The sequence below is a fragment of the Centruroides vittatus genome, unplaced genomic scaffold (assembly GCF_030686945.1).
Source record: "Centruroides vittatus isolate TY-2023 unplaced genomic scaffold, ASM3068694v2 contig_799, whole genome shotgun sequence".
NCBI classification, from domain to species: domain Eukaryota; kingdom Metazoa; phylum Arthropoda; class Arachnida; order Scorpiones; family Buthidae; genus Centruroides; species Centruroides vittatus.
In genome coordinates this window covers 32298-57879 of record NW_027122516.1, presented here as the reverse complement: position 1 = coordinate 57879, position 25582 = coordinate 32298, and the positions used below count along the sequence as shown (strand labels likewise).

Below are 25582 nucleotides of genomic sequence, written 5' to 3'. Positions count from 1 at the left end.
TTTTTTTAATATTCACTGCTACGTAATTTTGCTTCTAGTCTGTTATTGTGACATATTTTCTGCATTACAATTGTTGCCGTGTTAGTGGGATTTTAACTGCATTATGTGGCAGTCCAAAATCTTTTCTGTAATGATACGATAAGAAAAAAAAGTGTGCCACAAAAAAATATATATAAAATAATTATTATTATTCGGTAGTTTCTTTTTACATCAGCTAAAGACCTTATTATTATTAATTTTTTTAACTAAAGGTTTTAAAATTAACACTTGAAGAATTGGTGTTAATTATTATTTGAACAATCTTTGTGTTATAATGTGTGCTAATAGGTACAGTACGTGCCGTATTTTTGTGACCGTAACCCGCAGGTTACCCGTGTTTAAAAGACGATTTTAAATCACAATTGCAAACTTTCACCGGGTTATACGCACAAAAGTACAGTAGTAATTCGTTCCTTATTACTGTTATAAACTGTCACCAACATTACTTAAGGTCCTAATACCCTATTCTATTGCTCAAGGCATTCTTTGATCTTTTGAGAAAATTATGCCTCTTTTCTGCAAGGTAACTACGTGCGGGCGAGCAATCGTCCGTCGTTACTCAAAAGAAAAAAAAGAAACGCATCTATCGTTGTAAACAGTTCTAAATAAAAGTGCCTTCGACCTATTAAATTTAAAAATTTTACTTCGAAGATATCGGCGTGCGAGATTATATTTACGTAAATGCATAAAGGAAACAATTGGATGTAGTCGAATTACTGCTGCAAAGAACAAAATAGTCGCCACGGCAATAAAAGCAAATTGTAATCTAACTAACAATGCGTATTGTCGTTCTCTTACCGAACGACGATACAAATGTAAAAATATATTGAAAAATAAAACTGTGCTGTGTAATTAATTGTGATTAGAATTATTAATTACTTTAATGCCTCCGAGAGTCGAACAACAGAGAAGCAGGTAGAGTTCTGTTCCCAGAAAAGTAAAAATCTCTTGTTAAGGTAGTAATTGTTACAATGCGTATAACATTATATTTTGTATAATCTATGGTTTTAAATAAATATGCTGTAATTTTAAATGTTATCAAAATTAAAATTGACAGAAAAAGGGCTCAAATTGATTTATCCATTAGTCAAAAACGTACCAGAGTAGTCGTACGAAAAGCAGTTTAGGAGCATAAAAGTATTGTTAAGAAAGACTGGGTTGTACGTTTTGATATAACCTATTTAACCGCAGATATTGTTATATAATTCTAGTACAGTAGAGCATCGATTATCCGACTTAATTGGGAACTGGGTTGGTCGGATAACCGAAAAGTATGAAAAAATACATTATTAATATAGTGTATTAGGCCTGGTTTAAATACTAGCCTCCCTTTCATGGTCGAGCCAGTGCTGCCAGCTAAAACATGCAAAAATTTAACAAAAATAATATTAAAGTAGCCAAGACATAACCAAATGTTGTAGCGCCACATCACTAGCGGACATTTGAATTTGCCGACTAGAACGCGGTCGGTTAATCGGGGGTCGGATAATCGATGCTCTATTGTATTTTAGTCTCGTCGCACAGAAATAAAGCGGACGAGTTAACGATCAGATTTTACATCACGTGCAAGTTCTGTCCATTCGCATCGTGTAGTAGCACGATATTAGCATACAGCTCAAGGTTAAAACAATTTTAAAAATCCAGCAGCGAGTAACTTTCCCGGCAATATTTGGTGGTGCCATCTGTTATTAAAAAAAAAAAAAAAAACTGTTTTTAACTAAAACAACATATTATAAAATTCGCAAAGCTTAATTTTGAGGGTAGGGATGAGTTTTATAAAAGATCGTAAAGCCGGAAAACAATAAAAAATTCCGTACACTTTGCAACAATATCTGTAAACGTACGCAGACGCGTAAATTTAATATTTGCAACTCTGTTTACTTTAGGAAAAATGTTCTTATGCACAATGCAAAACAAAATAATGTAAAACTAATAATTATATATTTTTATTAACTATCAAAGTTCACAATCTGATAATACTATAATTTTAGGATCAGAAACTATTTTAAGACATCATCTGCAAATTAATTTTGCATTTTCGCTTTGCATATTTATATATATACAGTTTCAATTCATAAAGTTATCATGGCACAGATGTGAGAGAAAGATAGCACCCTTTTCTTTAGTATCTAGTAGTTTAAAAATATATATGTATATATATTTTTTTTCCATTACAGAAAAACTTAAATATGTACATACATTGTGAACGGTTAAGAATCAAACTTTGTACATTTTTGCTGTTTACCACAACCTAAAAGATGTTTTTTTTTTATTTTTTTTTTTACTTTATATGAAAAGAAAGAAGTAAAAGTACTATCAGGATAACAATAAACTTTGAGTGCTTTATACATTATACGAATTTTATAAAAGTAGGAATCCTTTGGTCCGTTTAACATTTTTTGTCAATATAACTTCGGGGTGATTAAGAGAAGTGTTCGAAAACGCCGAATCCCCTCCTAAGTAATCCGACGGGAAACGGGAAATTTCGCAAAATCGGAACGAAACTTCTCGTGTAACTTCCTAAGGATTTTTTGTTTTCTCTCCCCGTTCTTTTTTTTACATCTTGATTCGTGGTAAGTTTTATATACAGTGGGACATCAAGAGTAAATAATTCATTTGTCTTTCATAAATAATAAAATATTGAATGTACAGTATAAAGAAGTTTATGTACAGTCGGGTGCTAATTTTTTTTTTAAACGTACGTAGTTCGTTCTTCGTTTAACGGTTGTTTCGACGATCAGGCGAACGACCTATAAAATGCCAGTTTGACTCGTTCTATCTGACGGCAGAGCCTTATCGCCGGCTCGGGCTTTAGTTCTAAAAACTCTTGCACTATCGGTAGATTTAGGAGGAGGAATGCTTGGCCGTCGACTTCCTTCGTCAAACGAGTTTAAACGTTAATTGATTAAAAATAATAAACTAATAAGAAAATTGTGATAGGTACTTACCTGTTCTTTTAATATTCTGGCTAATGGTGCACAATCTGTTGTTTTCAGGAATCTTACTACGTCCTCTACGTTCCAATTCAAGGGATTAGAATGTAACTGAAATGGTGTTTGACAGGTTTTAGCAATCTGTTTAATAATAAAAAAAAATTATTAACAAGAAATGAAAAATTATAAAATGAATCATTAGCTTGTAATATTACATGGAAAATTATTTTTCTATTGTTTATTATATTGATTAATGCTGACCCATTGGTTATCGACACTACTGGATATATTTGAATTATCAAGTTAACGATTTTAAATCATTTTATACTAGGAATGCTACCCACCGATCACCTTTGACTATCCGGTTCGAACATTTTAAATAAACTATGTCGACTTTACATATTATTTGCAGTTATTTAATGTTAGAAAAATTTTAATAAAAACTAATTGATAGAAGAGAAAATACTAATCTACAGTTTATAAACTTTTCTCCTAATCATTACTCCAAGTAGTGGTTAGAGCATTTTGATTCATTTCGTAACTTGTTATTCATTAATTAACAGAAGCTTACATTTTGTATTTTTATCCCTGAGGAGTCGTTAGCTACGGGTGCGGAATCTTTGAGTTTTGTTTCGTCGTTTATCGATCTAATTTTAGAAGGCCTACCCAGTTTCGAATTGTTAATAATTGGCACAAAATGGTTCGCCGATTCCTGTTGTCGTCTCCAGTTCAGTCCGAAATTTGGTATCTTTGCGCCACGAGTTACTATTGCAGATTTTGGAGCTACAAATTTCTGATATTTTCGTTTCAGTTTCATGGCCTGCTCGCCCGAAGTGATGCTCGGAGAAGTAGCTATTTCTTCTTGGCAGTTTTCTTTTTGAGCAATGGTTTCCGAACCACTGTTTGAGGCAGTCTGTCCGTCTAAAGACGCCGATATATTATTGCTGGGAAGGCACCAAAGACGTCGTTTTTTACGTTTTCTTCCGGGTCCTTTGCTTCCGTCTTCATTCTTCGGTAATAGAGGCGGTCTACCAACCTTCTTTTGCTTTTTAGTGAAACTATGAACTGCGAAATAAATAAACAATATTTGCAATTTTTATCTTAAAGTATAATTTAAATGTAATATTTTCGACTTACTATATTGTGTTTTAGTTTGAGTATGACATTTTTCTGGACAGTCGTCTCCAACATAAACGGGACCAAAGAGATAAGGACAACATTCCAATTTATTACAAATCTTTCGACAGAATTCTTCCACTTGATCGCTCCTTCGTACAATTTCGACGGCTGCTCTATATGTCTTTCCTTTATATCTATAAATTTTTTAAATTACTATTAATGCATTAGAAGAACAAATATATAAACTATCAAATATTTTTAACTTAGTTACACACTTGGCTTTAAGTATTTGTTCTTGCATTCCGGCTTCGGATTTGCCTTTGAGCTGTAATTCACTCAAGACACGACTCGATTTATAAGCGATATTTATCAGCATCGTTAGAACTTCTTTCATGACCAAATTCACTGGACCGGGCCCAACATGTTTTGGAAGCTCTGCCAAACGATTCTTTCCAAGGAAAGGTCCAGAAAAGCACTTGTGGTTGAAATATATTATTGGACACCAAGCCTTAGCATTGTCTAGAATATAAAAAAATTGTTAGTTTTTTTATAACAAAATATAAATATAAACCTCAGCTAAATTACCTTTCTGAGCACTGCTTGTTTTTATGTCAACTGTACCCCTAAAATAAAAATTTTAAAATTTGCTTTTAAATTAAGACGAAAATATTTATAAAACTTAATTATAATATTTATAAAAATTTGTTTTGATAAATAAAAACATACTGTATAATTCCATTATCATCTCTGAGATCGGATCTTGAATATAGAAAAAAAAACTTTTCACATTGACAAAGTTAGAGAAAGGAAAGTCATTAAAAATATTTTATATGAGGGATTGCCTTACTTTTAAAATAAAGTTAAAAGCCCCTTTATTAATATTTGCCCAAGTACAATATGAATTTTTGTTTTTTAAATTCGTCAATCAAAAAATATGTCCGCATGTTTCACGGATAAACTGTTAGTGGAATAAAATGTGAAAAGCATGTTTATCATCATATATAAATCCTTTAGATTTTTTACTTCCAATAGAGTCTATAAAAATTATGTATATTTACATTCATATATCATTCTCTAAGAATTTACTATATGAATATCATAGTAATGTCTTTTAATTCTTTATTATAATACAAATTCGATAGATTAATTTATTTTAATATTTGAATTTTTTCTTGTCGATTTATAGCTATACTACTGTATAGTATTACGATATCACATCATCCGCACTGTAGTGTTCACGGTTTTCATCTAATTAAAATTCATTCCATTTCATAAATATGTAATATATTATTTATATTTTATTAATTTTTATTATAGTTACAACAGAAATTGAATTTCTATTTTCAATGATGTCGCTCACTCAATCTATAATTTATATTTCTTTCAACTTTTATAAAAGTGGTTCTTTAAAATCTATTATTCATTTGTTACTGTTATATGTAAACAATGAACACTTTATTATTTATGGTTTTTTTTTTCCTTGTGAGTGAAAAGTTTAAACTCCATTTTGTAACGGTACTTTTGATCAGAAAAAAACAACAACATTGCAAGTAACTGGACATATCAAAATGACACTATTATTAGAATAATATGATGTATAGTGTTTGAATCATAAGAGTATCATCTGGAAATATTCGATTGTTTAAATATTGTAAAAAATTAGTATTATAAGAATTCTAAATTTATAATAACTAAATTTTAAAAATCAAAAATTTCAATGCAAATTGTGGGAATTACTTTTTTGTTCAATAGACATAAAACTTAGATTTTTCTCAAAGGAAAAATAAAGTAGAATATACATAATCTTTAGATGTGATCCATTAAACAATTATTATTAATCAATTATAGTTAAAGATAAAAAAATGGATAGTATTGAAGCATAGAGATGAGCATGATTTAAGAGCATGATAAAAAATTGGTTTTCGTAGCTAAATTTCGTTATTAGTTTAGTGCTTCTAGATAAAAAATATAATCACTACTCATTATAAAGCGAATATAAATAGGAATATACAATCTTTAAAAAAAAAATTAAAATCATGAAGTAGCCATGCTAAATTTCCATCTACAAAATAATTTTTATTTGTCTGGTTACCATAAGGAAGAAACTATCTTGATTTGAAACTTATCACATTAAATAACTTAGTACAATTATAATTTCAATAAATTATATCATTTTTAAATTTCGTGTATGAGAAATCTTCTTTACTGTTTTTCCAGGACAAACATTACTTGAGCAAATATATTTTAAATTAAATTTTATTAAATTAAAATAAAAATCAAAATAAAACTTATAAGAATCTTATAAACTAAACCACGTACTTTTTTGGAGATGTATCTGACAGTACTCCAACTCTCTTCATAATTTTCCTCTGCCTTTTGCTCAGACAGGTTCTAGGTGGCTTCAATGAAAAACCATTACTTTCACACCATCCGACAGGAAAGATATCTTGAGAGTTCATTGGCAGTATGTGATTTGAGTGAAATATATCAATACTGTCAAACTGAATCCATATAAGAGGATCCACAACTCTTGTAACTGTAGCTGCACATATCTAACAAATACACAAAATTTCAAAATATATAAATTTGGATAAATAAAACTGGATACATTTCAACAATAATTATATTTAAATAAATTGTACATATCAAAGTTAATCAAAATTAATCATTTTAAGTTTATAACATAAAACTGTAATCTTTATAATAATTTAGGTTATGATCCACTTCTCTGAAAGTATTAAATTTCAATCCAATATATTTAAAAAGTACATTTGTTCTATCAATTCAAAAATTTTGCTATTATATTTGATGTATCAAAAATAAATGCAAATACAGTAGAGTCGTTTATGCGAACCCCGGTTATCCAAATGCTTTCCAGTCAGACTGTGTCGTGCTGAATCGAACGTTTTTGATACTAGATTAACTTCTAAAGTATAATTTTTATGTTTTTATATTCTTCAATATATTTATTTTGTTTGTACAAAATAAAGAAATAATTTTTAACGATACAATAGCCTCGATTATTATTATAAAAATTTTCGTTAGGCTTAAAATCGACGAAAATTCAACACGAAGCGACACGCAACGGAGAAAAATTTGAACATCGGACAGGTTAATATATTTTTTCGTACATAATCGGTTATCCGAACAAATCACTTATCCAAACAACCCCAGTCCCCAATGATTCGGATTAACGACTCTCTACTGTATTATAATTATAATTGTTTTCCCAATTGACAAAACTATATCAAAATGGTTCTAGTTTGAATTTATAAAATGTTACATACACACATTTTTGATGAGACTATGTCTCGTCTCTAAAATGGCTTTGCCGTTTTACAAGTTTAAATTTATATGTATACAGGGTGATGCAGACCACCCATACACCACTTTTAAAATTAATGGATGTGAATTTCATCAAAAATCCTAAAAATTTTGATAAGTAAATTGGGTACACTCTATCAAATGGCAATATTTTCAACAAGATGAGCAAAATGCTTAAGTCTGGAAATAAAATTAAATTTTATTCAGAGATGTTTTTGTTCTTTTATGGGATCATCACCACCTATGAAAATTATGAAGTGTGTTAGACAAATACAATTGAAAAAGCTTTCAAATGTATTTGTTCTAATGAACTTGAATGTAATAGGACAGTGGTTCTTAACCTTCTTATACTCGCGGCCCACCAAATATTTCATAATTTTTTTTGTGACCCCCATTTTTTTTAATAATAATTTATATTTGTTAAATTATCTATAATAAATTGATTTTTTTATTATTGCTTTATTTTTTTATATAATAAATGTAAATCATAACTTTATTATTTCATTATCTATTTAAATAACATTCAAACTTCACAATTAAGCACGAAAACTCATTAATTTTTAACAAAAAATAAAGTAAGAAACACGTCGATAAATCGATCCAAAGTCGATGCTAAAACTAAAACACCCACAACTTGTCGTAAAGATTTTGCATATCTTTTGCAAAAATATTTAAATTTTCAAAACCTACTACTAAGCCTACTATTTTTCCTAATTATTTTTAAAATTCCAAGCATTGATAGTTTCTTAGAATTGCTTTGGAATAAAAGAAGTAAATACTGTGGTGTAAATAACATATTTGCATTTATTTCTTCTGTACTAACAAAGTTGTATGTAGGAAGAAATAAAAAATAAATAAAAAAAACCAAATAGGAAAACTTTATCTTTCTTATTTCATTTTTCAATACGATATTCAGTTATACATCAATTTTCTTTTTATTATATTCCGAAGGAAATTTTGCATAATTTGGCAGCCCCTGGCAAACTTCTTACGGGCCCCCCTGTTAAGAATCACTGTAATAGGAGACACGTAACCTGGTCTCCTGAATCTACTTTGAGCATCCTTCATCTCCTCAACATTCTGGATATGGACTGTACATATATATTACTTATTTCACAAAAAGAATAAATGAATATCTAAAAAGTAGTGGTAGTTTTATTTGAAATTTATCACTAAGTGAAAACAGAAATTATGTATGTGAATGACAGATATTGTAGTCATTGTAAGTTAGACTGTTTTATTTGGATACAGCTGCTAAATATTAAGAAATAAATATCAGTACCTGATTAGTTTGGTATGGATTTACTGCTTCTAATTTCATTCCTGGTTCCAATCCTAAGTTGATAAATTTCTGTAAAATATAAATTTTATATTAATTAATAATTAAAATTTTCATAAAGTTTTCATTAATAATAATATCAATATTCAATTAAAAGAATTACAACAATATTTATATATTTTAATAATACAACAAATAATTTTATTTCAAAAATTATAAAATTACTCACTCCTTTGAACAGTTCGCAAGGTGCAACTTCCGCTTTACAAAAATTAAGATATTGTTGCCAATCAAATTCTTTGTTGCCTGGATTATCCACTAATCCTGATAAAAATATAATTTTTAATGAATAGCTTTGTTTCTTTTAATGAATAGCTTTCATAGAATTTTAAAATATACCTTTTGGGAAATGTATTTTAACACCATGTTCTTTCCCCCAATTTACGGGAAATATAACTAAGGAATTAGCATGACAGCATATAACTGCGGGGGATAGTTTTTTATCTGTATCTTTTCGATAGTCATCGATTTCAACCAGAAAATAGTAATTGTTGAGTACTTTTGTAACTGTTGCAGGACAGAGCTGTAATTTACTGGCAGGACTTACAGCTTCTAATTTCATTCCAGCTTTAAATGAATGAGTTTCTATAACTTCTTGAGGCTAAAAAAGTATGAAATAATAAAAATTATTTCACTTCTTTATCAATAAAATTTCAATGGTAATTCAATAAGTTTTTAGATGTAAAATAAAAGTCATCTGTAAAGTTTTAAATTTCAAATTTACTTACAGCAAGCACTTGAGAAGGAAATTTTACTTTTTCAGATTCTTCTACAGATATTCGTAAAATATCTGTCCATTCTGCGTCAGAGTATATATGCTTCAATTCTAAATGAAAAGATAAATATCTGTATTTGTTATTAGGCACAAAAATATTCATCTCTTAATTAATCATAGGTAAAGAAATAGAATGCAGAATGATAAAACATACTAAGTATCAGATTTTTTAAAATTTAGTATAAGATTTTAAATTGTACAGTTTCAAAACATTAAGGAATATTTTTTATACATTTCATGGGTTTAAAATTACTATGCTACATTTTATAAATTAACTTATACGATCATTAAATATATAAATGGTTTTGAACAGGAGAAAAATTATTATACTGAAAATTTCTAGCTAAAATCAATTTAATGATTTCCAATTTTTTAACCTACAGATTCAGATGGAACCTACTGTAGGCATGCTATCTGTCACAATTTACATTTATAAATTAAATTAATTTAGTGAATTTTGAAATATCTAGAAAAAAATTATTTGGAGCAGGATTTGAATCAACAGATTAACATATCAGTGTAATTTTAGTCAAAAAATAATCAGTTTATATCATGTTTTCTTTGGTATCTGAGAGGAAACTGAGAATTATACATAGTTAATCTAGTTACCATTAATTACTAATTAATGCATTTTATAAAGCTTGACATTTTTATCTAAAAAAGTCATGTGATTTAAAGTTGTGTTTGTAAACATTCTATCGCCATATTACTTGCCACTTAACCCAATTCTTTTCGTCATTTTTGTAAATTAAATAAAACAGTATTGTTGTTCCTTAAAATAACAACAGGTTATAACAATAGTTACTTATAAATAAACAATAACATTAATACCTGATACATTCTAACCTACATGCCGTAAGATATTGGGTTAGATAAAGGCTTTAATATTATTTTAATTATGAAATAATTTAGTACTAGAGTGAGGCGTTAGGCGCCATCTCTTATTACAATTAATAATTATAATTTAATTAAATAATTTTAAATAATTTAGAAATATTGGAAGAAAAAATCGGCCCGGAGGGGAACTCGAACCCACAACTCCTGCTTACCATGCAGACACATTGCCAGTTACGCTACCCGGACCTCTACTCCGATCTCCTCTTCCAACATATATAAGCTTACATTATAACCAGTGATGATAATTAAAATAATATTAAAGCCTTTATCTAGCACGATATCGTACGGCATTAATGGCATGTAGGTTAATAGTTATTTAAATTAATAATTTTCATTTACATAAGAATAGCAATTAACATCAAGTCTTGATTTGAATTTAAAAGTGGCATGATAATTGCCTTTAGAAACCTGCCCAATGTCTTGCTATTTCTAAGTTAAAATAATCTGAACTAAATATGGACAATTATAGATACATTTTGGATTTTAAAAAAATTTCATTTTAAATGAAATAACCCAGTGTTATGCACATAATTTTGCTTATAAAGACATATTTTTTACTATATTATATACATATTTTTTTATTATAACAACAAAAAACTTGTATAATCATTTTAAAGAGGTTTTAATTTTGAGAACAACACTAACCGTTCTTTGGGCTTCTTTCAAAAATAATTTATTTAATAACTTTCAGAAATTTTCGCAGCACACCTCTGATCCTCTCTAGGTCTTTTGAGGACTTATAGGCAGAACTGTCTAAAGTTCATTTCATTCGTTTATATACAGCACTGTGGCTGTATGTCGTTGACATTTTTATGACTACTCTACAAACATTGTAGTCATTACCACTTAAAGCAAAAGTAGAAATTTTAAGAAAACTCAAAAATAAGCCAGGACGATTAAATACAATTAAAGAAAAAATATATTTCTCTTACAGACAATACATATAAAGTGTGTCTTTTATCTAGACATCCTGTATTGTCTGTAAGAGAAATATATTTTTTCTTTAATTGTATTTAATCGTCCTGGCTTATTTTTAAAAATTGTAAATTATTTTTTAATTGTGCTGCCACCGCCAGAGGGAATTATTGGACTATTTTACATTGTGAGGCGGACGAGAAGCCTCAAATAAAAGGTCGACTCCGCCATGGAATTGTCTTATCCCTCAACTGTGTGAGAAAGGACGTCTAGATAAAAGACACATTTTATATGTATTGTCTGTAAGAGAAATATATTTTTTCTTTAATTGTATAACTGTAAGCAGTCTGATGTTGAGAAAGAATATGACATAAATAGTATAAGAATATGATATAAATGATGCTTTTGTTAACAAAATGTTTGTAAATGATTCAAACTTTCCTCTTCTGTATTGTAGTACTCTAATACAATACAGTATGCATGTGATTACATTTATGCAAATTTTTATTACCCGAGCAATTTCATTAATTGCACTATTATTTTATGTATTGTAGTAAGAGAGAAAGTCAAATAACATCCAGAATATTATAATTAAGATTCTAAAAGATTTCTGAAATGTTTAGTATGAAAAATTTTGTAATAGCTTCATACTAAGTTGGTTTATAGAGTTGGTAATTCATCAATAAAAAAGCGGCATTCAGAACAATTAAAATCTTTAATAAAGTAGACTGTTTATTGTAATCACTATGGAGCTTCGGAAGTGGGCCTAAACTAATAACACTATGCAAAAGAAGTAAATAAGACTACAATTAGAAGAAATTCTGGTTTCATAGGCTAACATCAAAAGAACATGTTAAACAATTAAAAAATCTATAACTTGAAAACATTAATAAATAAATAATTCATCTAGTACTGTTTGTGTGCTACCACTTCTTGAATATTTGTGTAATGCAAACAATTTAAACTATTGTATTGTAAGAAAATAACAAAATCATTAGATTAAAGTCCTGGTTAAGACTGATAACAATAATTTATAATGATTTTACATTAACAGCCAAATGTTGAAGCTACTAGCATAAAAAGGCCTATTTACGCAAAGATATTGTTCACAATAACTGACTTTTGATTACAATAAGCAAAGTTTTTACAATGTACTATAACTTGTATATTTTGGGAACTGCTAATTTTAATATTCTGCATTATCCGTGATCACAATAGTAGAGTCTAGAGTTTACTGTATATGGAACAGTCTAATGCCCGCTTTTCATACAAATAAAAAATTTTTTATTTCAGATACATTTAGTTAATTCTTTACCTTTAGGTGGTTGATACTGACACCCGTGATCATGTCCCCAACCAACCAAATGAAGGCGATGAGATAAATAGAACAGCCAGAAATCATGAGATGTAACACCATCATACCTCATTAATAATCTTCCACCAACATTCTCAATTATTGTTGCTATCCACAGTTACAGTATTTTATTTTACAGATATTCCACAAAATATATCTTTTCATAGAAATATAAAAAATTAATATTAAGATATTACTGTTGCTATCCACACGTTATTTGGATCTAACTCTTCTTGAATTTCCACTTTCATGCCTTGTTTGATTTGTTCAACAGGTGTTATACCATTTTGTAACTGTAAAGATGATTTGTATTTCTTAATTAGTGAAACATTTTAATTTTTTTAAATCCATATATTAATTTTAAGCTTACAACTGTTAAGTTATATAATAACTATAATTTCTACTTCTAACCAGAGAATGCTAATGAATATAAGTTTTCATAAATTACACAACAATATGAACTAAAAATGATTTTATTCAGTAATATATATGAATAAATTAATAAACTTTTACACACATAAAAAAGTAATCAAATAATTTCAATTATCTATTAATTCTATATAACTTTTAAATGTTATAATCATTAAGACTTAATTACATGAAATCAAAGAAATAGCAAGATTAATTAATTATTTATTTATGATTATAAAATCTTATATATTATTCCATGGTACATAACAACTGTAGATAAATCCAAAAACATAAAATGTTAAAATACTTAGGGAATTACTTTTTATTTTAAAGTAATTCCTTAAACGTTTATTAACATTTTTCTGTTTCTTGAAATCTTATACAATTTCACTATTGTTATTGCATACCAAAAACATTTTTGAACCATTCTATGAAATTTAAAATGCAGTAAAAATCATTTACTGCATTTTATCAAATCATATAATAATTTGAATTTCTATACAAATATAAGATCATGTAAAACCAAACCAAAAAATACTTTATTACATACAGTTTTAAATAGCATTTAATTTTTAAAAAATGTTAAATTAACACTTTCTGGTTAAGATACGGGAATGACCTTTGACCCAGAAATATACTGGTAATTTCTTTTAACCTTTGGTCTAAACATGTCTGCTTGTATTTCCTATGATGATTGTTGTTTCGTAAGTAGTATACTTCTAGCTCCATCTATTGACAACATTTTAAGATTGAAATTTGAAATTGATATCATAATTTTGCTACTTTTATTGAATTTTTTTCACAACGAAAGGTTTTCTTGCCTTTTTTTTTTTTTTGTTGAAATTAAGCCTTATTACTATTATTACTAAATAATTTAATGTTTTGTTCTTTTAAAATGCACATACAAATAAGTAAGTAAGTATAAACATCAAATTATTGTGGATTAATGCACTTTTTAATAGTATGCAAATTTGCATATTTACCAAAATGGCAAATAAACAAAACAAAAAGTAAAATTTTGTTGCAAATGTCATCACACATCTTCGTCAAAGAACAGAAAATAATAAATAGAATGAAAGTAAACAATTACCCGATCAGAATTAAATGTGCATTTTTCAAATAGTGCAATTATAAATAAAGGCTAAAATATTGGTTTTTGCATTTGTATACATTATATTTATATTAAGAACAATCAAATCTGTATCAACAAATATTTACTTATTATATATCAAATTAAATGGGAAAAACCAATCTTTAACATGGACTGGTCATAAAAACCATAAAGTTATTTGTTTTCAAATGCACAAGATTTTAAAAAAGGTTAACAAAGGTCAGACCACAGAATTATGGCACCTGAAAGTGTTAATAAATATAAAAATGAATATATCCATTTTTCTTTAAAAATATTACCAATTCTAATAAATTTTCAGGAACATTTTCATTTTGGATTGCTTCAGATTCAATTAAACTTTTCCAATCAGGACATTTTTCTTTTACACCTGTTTTACACAAAATAAACTATTAGATCAAATAGAAACAATCTAACATTAAAAACATATTTTTATATATTATTACTAATAAACAGAGTGAAGACATTAATTAAATTATATATTAAAGTCAATATAACTTAAAGATAATAATTTAAGGATATTAAATAGTAATATCTTACATTCGGGTGGTGATAGTTCCATATTGTTTTTCACACACCAGCCAGGAGGATGAACTTCATTGTTATTTACATCATACCAGAAATCTTTACTACGATCTTCTCCAAAGCCTAAGTATCTTAAAGTCAACAATGGACCACAGGTCATTATGATGGTAGCTAACCAGTAAGATTCGGGTGGTTCGGAATTTGGTATTTCTAATTTCATTCCTACTTTGAGTATGTTATCGAGACTATGTTCTACCTATATTACAGAACAATAAAATATATTAATAAATACTAAACTAAAATAAGTTTGATGAATAAATAAATAAGCATAATCTTACATGCACAAAGGTTATAGCTGGTGCGGCAATACTAGATGAAATATCCAAATAGTCATCCCAACAGAATTCTACTTCATTTCCATCTGAAGCCTCTATAAATATATTTAGATTTATATGAGATAATATGCAACAGCATTAGAATAAAAACATTACTGAGTAAAAATACTTGATATGTATTAAATGAAAACATTACAATAATTTTGTTCGGAAGGAATCAAAATAATATCAATAATTTGTAGGTTTTTATCTTTAAATTTCTTTAAAATAAGATAAGAATTTTAAATTATACAATGATTTATTTATAAAAATTATTTATTGCTCTTAAACAGTGATGCCCAGCATGTGGCCAACAAGGTCTGCTGCTGTGACCCCCTACAAGACAGACAATAATGGTATATTTCAACGAATATTATTTTTCAATAATCACATTACGTACAGTGCTATTTCTGTAACTGGTTTTGTTCCAGTTATAAAAATTGAACTAATCAGTTATGTGAACTGTTTGTTTCTCATAAGTTTCTACAGTGTTCACATTAGTGGCAGTAAATAAAGTTAAGGTAAAATGTATTTTATCATCATTACTATTTTTTAATCTAATTTTCCAATATTTTATGTTTTCTTACAGAATAAAATGTTATAATTTTCTCCATAACACAGTGTTATGGAGAAGAGCTTGGTTTGATAATTTCTATAGAGGAGATAGGGAGTTACACACAAAGTGAGGCTCTTGCCACTTCAAAAGTTGTATGTTGCAGCTCTTGAATCTGAAGTTGACCACCACTGCTCTAAACTATACATAAATAACTAAAGTGTTACAATATTTCAGTTACCTTTATTTTAAAATAATTTATCCATTAACCAAGGAAGTAGTAGAGAGAATAATTAATTTTTAGAAATTAAAACATATTTACCATCTTCTTCAGCAGTACTGTCTGTTAATTTTCTTTTTCTTAATGTCAGTTCTTTTTCTTCTTCATTGCCAGACTTTTTTGTAAAATCATTATCAATTGTACTGTCAGTACTTGTAGAAACTTCAGTGGATAATCTAGTTCCTGTTAATAAATTTAAAAAGAAATATATATATATATATATAAGAATAATATGTATTTTTACAATTATATTGCTTTGTTATAATCGTCTTAAAAATTTTCAAAATTATTGAATGCTACATTGTACAGTTAAGATGCAGTTGTAAATTATTTATATTTTTGGAAATATTTCTGTTTATTGAAAATATTGTAAAAGATCCCATTGGAAAAAACCATTATAAATAGTAACAGTTGGTAACTTTTTTGTTGATGTATCATTTTCACATGAATAAAGTTCTGTTTTGTGGGTGTGATCAATTCCTTGAAACTAAAAACTTAGAATACACCTCTAGTTGCTGAGAAGTAACATATTATAATACAATAGGTATGTTTCTTATTTTCTAATCTTCACAAAATATTTTGTGAAGAGAATGATAAAAAATACTGCAATGATAATACCATATTAAAAATTTATAAGCAAACTAACTATGAATTTTATTAAAATATTTTAAAATAATTAAATATTTTCTACTAATAAAATTAACTGTTTTACTGGATGATTTTTTAAAAATTGATTCTAAATTCCTACTTATTGAGCACAATTCTTCATAACTCAGAAAGTGTTTTGTCTATGACCAAAGTTTAAAGCAACCATACGCATGATTTTTTGCAAATACGTAGAACTTGGCAAGGCTGATGTCGTGATGAAGCTGGAATTTTAAAAGCCAATCTATGAACTGAGATATTTGAGCTCAAAATTCATCATGTAAAGTCTATGAGCCAATTGCCAGTTTTAATACTAGTAATGACAGAGAAGAGATATAAATTAAAGATATACTAAACATCCTGAAGACCAATACATAGATACTCAACCAAACAATCACCTTAATCAATTGAGCTATAAATCTGCTATTATTAATGATTAAGTAATTTGGTACTAGAGATAGATGTTAGGGGCCATCTCTTATCTAAATTAATAATTATAATTTTTAATAATTTATTAAATAAGAAATAGCACCTAAAATAATTAGTTAAGAGATGGTGCCTAATGTCTACTATTAGTACCAAATTACTTAGTATCTAATCATTGATAATAATGGTTTTACAGGCAAATTGATTCAGGCGATCATTTGTTTGAGTAAATTAAAGAAATGTAATATGGCTGTGGCAGTATTCTCAAGGTTTGAAGACAATATTGTCAACTAAAATTAAAAAAAAAAAAACAAACACTTACTGCCATGTTCACAACAGAAGATCAAGAGTTAAAGTTAGAAGTTAACTGATCATCACCTGCTTTACTTTCAGTATGTGAATGCTTATTGGTTAACTTCTCTCTAACTTTTGATCCTCGGTTGTGAACACAGCTATAAGAGTAATAATAATCTAGTACACACTAAATACAGTGAAAGCTATACAATATTCGAACAAAAAAAACCTTTCCAGATACCAATTCTATACCAAATTCATAGAAAGATATATTGGGAAGAAGAAAATCAAAATAATCATATTTATATTATGTATAAAAATGCAAAGTATTCTGTAAATTTAAAATTTTCATACACTCTTATTTGATCTATATCGCATTCGAATTTTTATAATTCTATTTCTTCATAATTCAATCTGAGAATGGTCCTAGGCTGAAAATGTCAGTTCAGACAAAAAGAAATGCACGCTAGATTACAACAGAGTTATGCCCTTTTCAATTTTTATAATAATTTCTTTATCTTTTGTTATAAGAATAATCTTATGAATTCAAATAACTTTTTTTACAGTTATATCATGTTAATAATAACTGAAAAAAGCAAATAAATTTTTTAATTATTTTAATATTTTCAATAAGTAGCAATACTTTAACAAATTCACATGTGATTACATATAAGTTGAATACATACAGACAAACAAGCCCAGATAATTATTCTAATAATCTAGATTATTATAATAATGCCAGATTAATTTTCAAGTTAAATAGATACTATATTATCTATTATATTAGTTATCCACATTATAAAACAGTATAATAGAAAATGGAAATCTGATTGGCGTATCATACTTCGTACTGATTATGTCTAAGAATTAAAACAGACATCGTATCGTGAACATATTTTTAGACATATAACTGAGAAATATTTGGTAAACAAATAATATTTTATTCTATCGTGATAATTTTATTTTTATTTTTCCCCTTTTCTATTACAGTAGAGCATCGATTATCCGACCCTCGATTAAGCGACTTATCGGTTAACCGACCGCGTTCTAGTCGGCAAATTCAAATTTCCGCTAGTGATGTGGCGCTACAATATTTGGTTATGTCTTGGCTACTTTAATATTATTTTTGTTAAATTTTTGCATGTTTTAGCTGGCAGCACTGGCTCGACCATGAAAGGGAGGCTAGTATTTAAACCAGGCCTAATACACTATACTAATAATGTATTTTTTCATACTTTTCGGTTATCCAACCAACCCCAGTCCCCAATTAAGTCGGATAATCGATGCTCTACTGTATTATTGTTTTTTTGCAGGCTTATTTATTAATGGCCTTAATATACTCTAGACGTAAGACAAGGTACAGTTATTTTACTTACAATTTTACAAGAAAAGAAGAGAATTTTTTATATGTACTACAAAGGAAAACATTTTTGAAAAGCACAGTACATCTTTTGTATGGAAATATTTCAATAATAAAACATTTTTTAAAGTATTTTTATTACTTAATAAATTATCAAAGTTAAAATTATAGTAAAAATGAAATAAAATTTATTATATATCATAATCTTTTAAAATTAAATCTTATATATTTAAAATTGACTCTCCATTCTTTTAACAAACTTAATAATAAAAAGTTTCTAAAAATAAAAAAAAATTTTAAACACAAATTAAATATTTTCAAAACGTCTGAAAATTGAATGTAAGAATTCCGAAAATAATTAAGTTAAATAAAATTTTCTTGACTTTGAATGATTATTAGACGTCATATTAAATATTTTTACTGACAAATGATGTGGTGGAAATTTATTTAACAGTTCTTTATTAATCTTAGTATATGTTTGTAAAAAAATTGGAACATTAACTAATTAATAATGCACTTCTTAAAGAAAACAACTTTTTCTTTTGAATATTTCTTTAAATAAATAATTCAATAGAATAATATAAAAAAACATGTTTTTTATTATATTTTTAAAGTGCTAAATTGTTAAAATAATAATTTTTTTATATTTAATATTATTTAATGAATTTAAAAATATTAATTTTTGCAAAATTAAATTCATAAACAAATATATATATATATATATTTTGGTAGAATATATTGATTGCAGAGAGAAAAAGAAATCCATATTCTTCATCTGTTGTAAAGAAAGAAAAAAAAAAGTTCAATCTCATTATATGATCAATATATCATCAAACTTAATGATATGTAAGCACAGTGAGAGAGGGGAAAAAACTTTTAATTCAGAAAAAAATATAAATATTTTTTTTGCTTCATTTATAGATTAATCTGATAAGTTTTTTAAATATTTAAAAAACTTTTCAAATGTATTCCAATTCTTAAAATTCAATAGTTTTAAAATATTTTGAAAAAATGTATTTAGCATTTAATTTTTACACTAAAAAGAAAAAAAAAGCTTTATTTAGAAGTGAGATTAGAATACTTTTGCCAAGAAAGTTTAGTAGAAAAGTATTAGACAACCATAACAGGAAAAAAAAAATATATATATATATATATATATAAATTAATAACCAAGCATTAAACTATTAAAACACACTCTCTCTCTGCGTGTCATATTAGAAATCCTGATGTCAGCGAGCATCTGGCACAGGTTAATAAATGGTTAGTAAGGCGCCAAGGTGTATCCTGGGGGAAGTTACAACCAGAGTGGTCCCCATTGCCTTCTCTGGTGTGCGATGTTATGTGAGGAGAAATGCCTTCCGGGAGGTCTTGTAAGGGAAACTGGCCCCTATTCAGGTGTTACAAATGTGGAGAAAACCCGGAAAACTCCACGTGGCCAACCCATCCAAGCGCGGTGCGAACCCGCGACCGAACTCCCAGTGTTTAGCAACAGAACCACTCAGCAACTAATAAGCATTAAAACACTACTTAAAAACAAAATAGTATATCAAAGAGAATTTCTATATTTTAAAATCTGCAAAAATTTACCATCTATTTGATCATCAGCATTGTTATCTTCTTGAGGCGACGACGTGAGGGATAATGCTTCCAACACATTATCACTATTGTTCGAATCACTCTGATTTCTCAATTCATCGTCTTGAAAATTGAATTGCATTATATCTGTTTCATTATTAAATTCAGAATTCATTTCGTTAATATCAAATCTTCTGAAAATAAAAGATTTAGTAAACAAACAGTCCAGAAAATACATATTTTTATATATTCGAAAAAAAAAAACTCAAAAAATTAATCATAATTAACTAAATAATTCAGTAAGCAAACGTTAATAAATATGTAAATCAAATCAAGTTATTTTATTATTAAAGTAGATAAATATTAGTAATTAATTAATATTAGAAGCGTTAATAAAATAATCCAACACTGAAAAAATCTGCAGACAAGAAATCCAGAAATAGACTTTATAAACAATCTGTAAATCAATAAGACACTTATCTAAAATTAAATAAATCAATATGTAAAATAAAAATTTTTCATTACTTTAAGTGAGTTTTTAAAAATTAATATATTTTTTTTCAAAGAAAAATATATATATATTGAAATTTTGAACTCGTTAAATTTGTCATAATTCACCGAAAAGATTATTTCTGTATTTTTGAGTAAGAATAATAAAACTGATAACAGTTGCACGAAATTCAATTGTGATAGCGCATTCACATTAAAGACAGCCCAACAAATCTTTAAATTACACAAAAATATTAATTATCTCAGTACATATTTTTTGAAAATTTAGCCATATTAAAATTATTATTTTTATTGATTATTATTCAAATGTCAAAAATAACTAGATAGATAACAAATGACACATCTATTAGCTGCCTGAAGTCTATTTTCCTCTCTTAATTTTTTAGAAAAAAAAAAAGGCATCTTAAATTTGCTTTCAAATTTAGTTATAAAGCAAAAGTTTGATATCTTACGACTTAAAAAGAGGAAACTGTTTATAAGATATTTTAAATTCAAAGTCAAATATTTTAAAATTCAAAAAAACGAAAAATTGATTAGAGACATTTATACAGATTATTAGCGAGGTCGAGGCCGAAGTTTTAAATGCGAAATCGTGTACGTCGGACATTCGGTGCTGCATTCCTGTAAGCCTAGAAGTTTGACAATGGTGTTTGGAAAGTTGGTGGAATCATGCTCGACATTCCAAACGTCATTGTCAAACTTCTAGGCTTACGGGAAAGTGGTGCCGAACGTCCGACGTATACGTTTTCACATTTAAAACTTCAGCCTCAACCTTGCTAGTATTTTGAAAATGGAACCAGAATAAATCAATTATAATTTGATGGATTTAAAATCATTTATCAAAATATTTTTTAAAAATTTTAGCCAAATATAAACAATAAATTAGCCTAATAATGCTAAATCTATCTAAAAGAACATATCAGTACTGTATGTGCATATATTATTATCTGGGTGCACAGACCAATCAAAATGAATAAATTTTTACATATTTAAAATGCAAATAACTTGGAATCTTAAATTATTCCAATATTTTATAATTGAAAAATCATAACTTTTTATTTTTTAAAATAAAAACTAAAAAAAAAAAATTTATATGTAAAGTGTTAACCAAAAAACATTACAAAAATGTATAAATAAATTATTTGTTGCTATTCATTGTTATTTAAATAACATATTTGATTCTATAATCAAAATCGAATATTAAAGAGGACAGCCAATTTATTTACTACATAAAATTAATCTAATTGTAAACAAAGGATTGAAATTATTTGGAGCAGTTTACTTTAGGAACATAAAAGAATTAAAAAAAAAATCAACGTTTACATAAATCACGAAAAACTATTTATAGATAGACAAAAGAGGAATCATACAGAAAACTCCAGCAACAAGTGGGATAAAACTGACACTAGCTCAAAGTTGTATGTGTTAGAGATTTTGTTATAAAAACTTTTTATATCATTAATTATTATAAAATGGCAGAAAGCTTAATTTTGAGGATAGTGATGAGTTTTATAAAAAAATTACAAATGCTAATAATGAGTAAAATCTTTATTAAGATGGGGGGGGTCATGTCATATCTCAAGTGATATGATATGACATGACCCCCCCTTATCTATCCAACTCCTCAACCTTTAACCACCAAAATTTAATAGCATCAATGTCCCTTACATACGAGTTACCATACCAAATTTAATATCTTAATCTTTATCTCATTCTGAAATATTAAATGAAATAGATGCCAACACGCACACAAATAATTCCACCCCTGCTTTATTTGACACTTTTGGGTTCAGTGGTCTTAAAATATCAAGAATTGCAAAAACTCAGTGTCGAATCTGATATGACTACAATCAGGAAAGTAAAAATTACAAAAAACAGTCTAAGAATGTTTTCATCAAATGCTAGATTTGAAAAATTGCATTTGAAATTTTAATGCAATTATGAGGAAAACTAAGTAAAAGTTATGAATTTTAACTAATAATTTTGAAATTTTATTTCAATTTCAATAAAATTTGTCATTACATAAAGTAATAAAAAAGAATATTTTAAAAGATAATACTATAATTTGTTTCAGACATGCTTAACAACATAAATTTAGATATATATATATTGCATTACATGATCTTTATTAAATAAGCTCAATGTGTAGTTATAATTATAATGATGGCTGTATATAATTTTGTACTTGATTTAGCAAAATATAATTTCTCATTAGAATTAATAAAATTATATAAAATTGAAGAAGCATTAAAAAATAACTTTATTCTCGATCAAGTAACGATAGCATTTTGTTTATTTAAAAATATATGTATTCAAATAAATTAAAAAACTAATAATTCTAATAAAAACAAAACTATGTACGGATGAATAATTAACTGCAGCTTAAAAATTGATTTTCATTATTTTAAAATTGTTATATTCTATTCATACAATAAGATCTACTTTTCATATAACTTTCTATAAGCTTTTGGCAAATATAAAAAAATTTATTTTGAATTGTTATTCATAATATAAAAAAAAAAAAAAAATACATGATATTTTATGGTTTCAAAATATTTTTATTTTATATTAACTATACAGTAATCCCTCGTTACTTCGCGTTTCATTTATCGCGGCCTCAGTATATCGCGGATTGTTCAAAAATATTCATCAAAAACTCAAAATTGAGGAATTATGGCGCGAAAGTTGCTCGCACACTAGCAGAAGGCAGGGAGTGCCCACACAATTCAAAATCCACGTCTCTGATTGGCTGGCTAGCATCCCGCCATTTGATATCCCTCCCGACTCGGGAATCTCGCAAGCTGATTGGCCTAGATGTTCCTTCCTAGACGAATCTCGTTAGCTGATTGGCCCAAGAAATCGACGACAACATGGTCAGAGCTGTAGAATTCAGTAACCGTATTGACGGTGTAATGGCGTTGTACAAGGGCATCTTTGCTCAGAAAAAAAAACAATGGTCACAACTCCCCATCACGATGTTCCTTGTGTGCCGAAAACGTTCTGCAGAAACTCCTTCTGCTGCCTCTACACCACCTCCTGCAGTTACCCCAGCTCTATCCGAAGCTGCCCGCGACGATCGCGTTAAAAATGAGAGGGTGACACTACTTCGCGGTTTTTCACTTATCACGGCCGGTTCTGGTCCCTATTAACCACGATAACTGAGGGATGACTGTATATTTTAAAATTTAGCATATTTCTTTAAGAACATTCTACACAAATATTTAACTAAACTTCTCTAGAAGAACTTAAAAATAAATGTGATTCAGATCATCAAGCAAAATTGACATTAAGACAGTAGTTGATTTATTATTATTATTATTTATTTATTTATTTATTATTATTTTTTTTAATATATATTTCTTGTGAGTCCATACGATTTACTTAATACAGTCAAATGCAGCTTTTATATAAAAGTTTGAATAAATATTTGCTTACAGTTTCTGAAAACAAAATCAATCTATCTTTCAAAATTAATAAAATAAAGAGAACCAGCTGAAACAATACATTACCACTCTTAATAAATAAATAATCATACTTGAATTAAAATATCATCACATCATCTTATAAATATAAAAATTAATCTAACAAGTAAGATTATTCAGAAAACAGTTTAACCTAGCATTAATGTTTCTTATTAGCTAAAAAAACTTATATAAATTGGCAAACATCACACATGTACACTGATGTCCAAAAGTTAAACATAACTGTTTAATTAATTAAACATACAAAAGCAAAAGGGTTTAAACCAGTAGAACAGAAATGTTTGTGTAGATTAGTCACACTTGTAAACAAATTGCTGTGAACTTAAAATTATCAGCAGATGGCATCAGATACACAAAAAAATATGTTAATATCACAGTCCCATAAATATAGTTAATTCAAACCTGAGTGTCTTATTCCATCTTCTTGCAATCCCTGTAAGAACTGTTGTCAACGCTGATCAGGAATTTAATATAGCACGATGGAGTCAGCTTATGTGTTTTTTGAACGGTAGAATTATAACAAAAGCTCGAACTGAGACAGTCACAGACTGAAATGTCCAAGTGTCATGTAGACTTTGTAGAAGGTTCCAAGACATAGAAGAAGTTAATATCAAATTGATTATTTAGAAGAAAGAATCTGGCAATGTATTCTAAACATGAAAATTCATACTTTAAAAATTCTGAAATTCACATCCATCATTTATGAAAACACAAAACATCATTAAAACTACAAATCAATAATCCTAATGAAAATATATTAACAAGGGTAAGCATAACATGACAGTGTGTTCTGAATCTCTAATATTGTCTTTGCTCTCTACTTGCTTTCAACATGTTAAACAAATGTAGTATGACTCCATAGAACAGTGTCAGTGTATATACTCATAAATGCAAATCTAAATAAATGTAAAACATAAAATAAGTTCACTATCATACATATTTTCAATTGCAAAATGGACTCTCAATCATGCTCAGAATAGAGAATAGAAACATATGGTATTTTATATTCCTACAGTTGCAACATACTAATAGAAAATTAAAAAATAAATATAAAATTCAACATTCATCAATTCTGCTGTACATATATTCACGTCTTTCCTAAATAATAAAAATATTGTTGACACAATTACAAATTTAAATCATCCAATCTCTACATATTTTTTAAAACTATGTGCATTCTTCAAAAATATATATATAAGTAAAAAAAATAGAATAATATGGATAAAACATGACCATTGTAGAATATTAAACTTTAAATCTCCAAACTTATCCATTTTTAAAGATTGTATTGTTTATTTTATTAGACTAATATAGAATAACTAC

The 25582-nt window shown here is 27.5% G+C and overlaps 1 protein-coding gene across 4 annotated transcripts in view; it reads right to left on the bottom strand.

Moving 5' to 3' along the window:
* Nucleotides 1–1963: 1963 nt before the first annotated feature.
* LOC136981871 (scm-like with four MBT domains protein 1) overlaps nucleotides 1964–25582 on the bottom strand; it is a 37358-nt gene continuing 13739 nt past the window's right edge. For 2 of the 4 annotated variants that reach the window (XM_067278244.1, XM_067278245.1), the window contains exons 2-20: nucleotides 20280–20461; nucleotides 16010–16150; nucleotides 15099–15190; nucleotides 14776–15016; nucleotides 14517–14605; nucleotides 12907–12988; nucleotides 12657–12812; nucleotides 9483–9580; nucleotides 9094–9355; nucleotides 8924–9018; nucleotides 8698–8766; nucleotides 6411–6643; nucleotides 4818–4850; nucleotides 4677–4714; nucleotides 4367–4610; nucleotides 4110–4285; nucleotides 3544–4037; nucleotides 2988–3113; nucleotides 1964–2914 (exon numbers count right to left, since the gene is read on the bottom strand). In XM_067278244.1, the coding sequence (XP_067134345.1) occupies nucleotides 2777–2914; nucleotides 2988–3113; nucleotides 3544–4037; nucleotides 4110–4285; nucleotides 4367–4610; nucleotides 4677–4714; nucleotides 4818–4850; nucleotides 6411–6643; nucleotides 8698–8766; nucleotides 8924–9018; nucleotides 9094–9355; nucleotides 9483–9580; nucleotides 12657–12812; nucleotides 12907–12988; nucleotides 14517–14605; nucleotides 14776–15016; nucleotides 15099–15190; nucleotides 16010–16150; nucleotides 20280–20442 (2970 nt within the window). In that variant the 5' untranslated portion in view covers nucleotides 20443–20461 and the 3' untranslated portion in view covers nucleotides 1964–2776. The remainder of the gene's footprint in view (nucleotides 2915–2987; nucleotides 3114–3543; nucleotides 4038–4109; nucleotides 4286–4366; nucleotides 4611–4676; nucleotides 4715–4817; nucleotides 4851–6410; nucleotides 6644–8697; nucleotides 8767–8923; nucleotides 9019–9093; nucleotides 9356–9482; nucleotides 9581–12656; nucleotides 12813–12906; nucleotides 12989–14516; nucleotides 14606–14775; nucleotides 15017–15098; nucleotides 15191–16009; nucleotides 16151–20279; nucleotides 20462–25582) is intronic. The other 2 variants (XM_067278246.1, XM_067278247.1) reach the window with 2 other exon arrangements.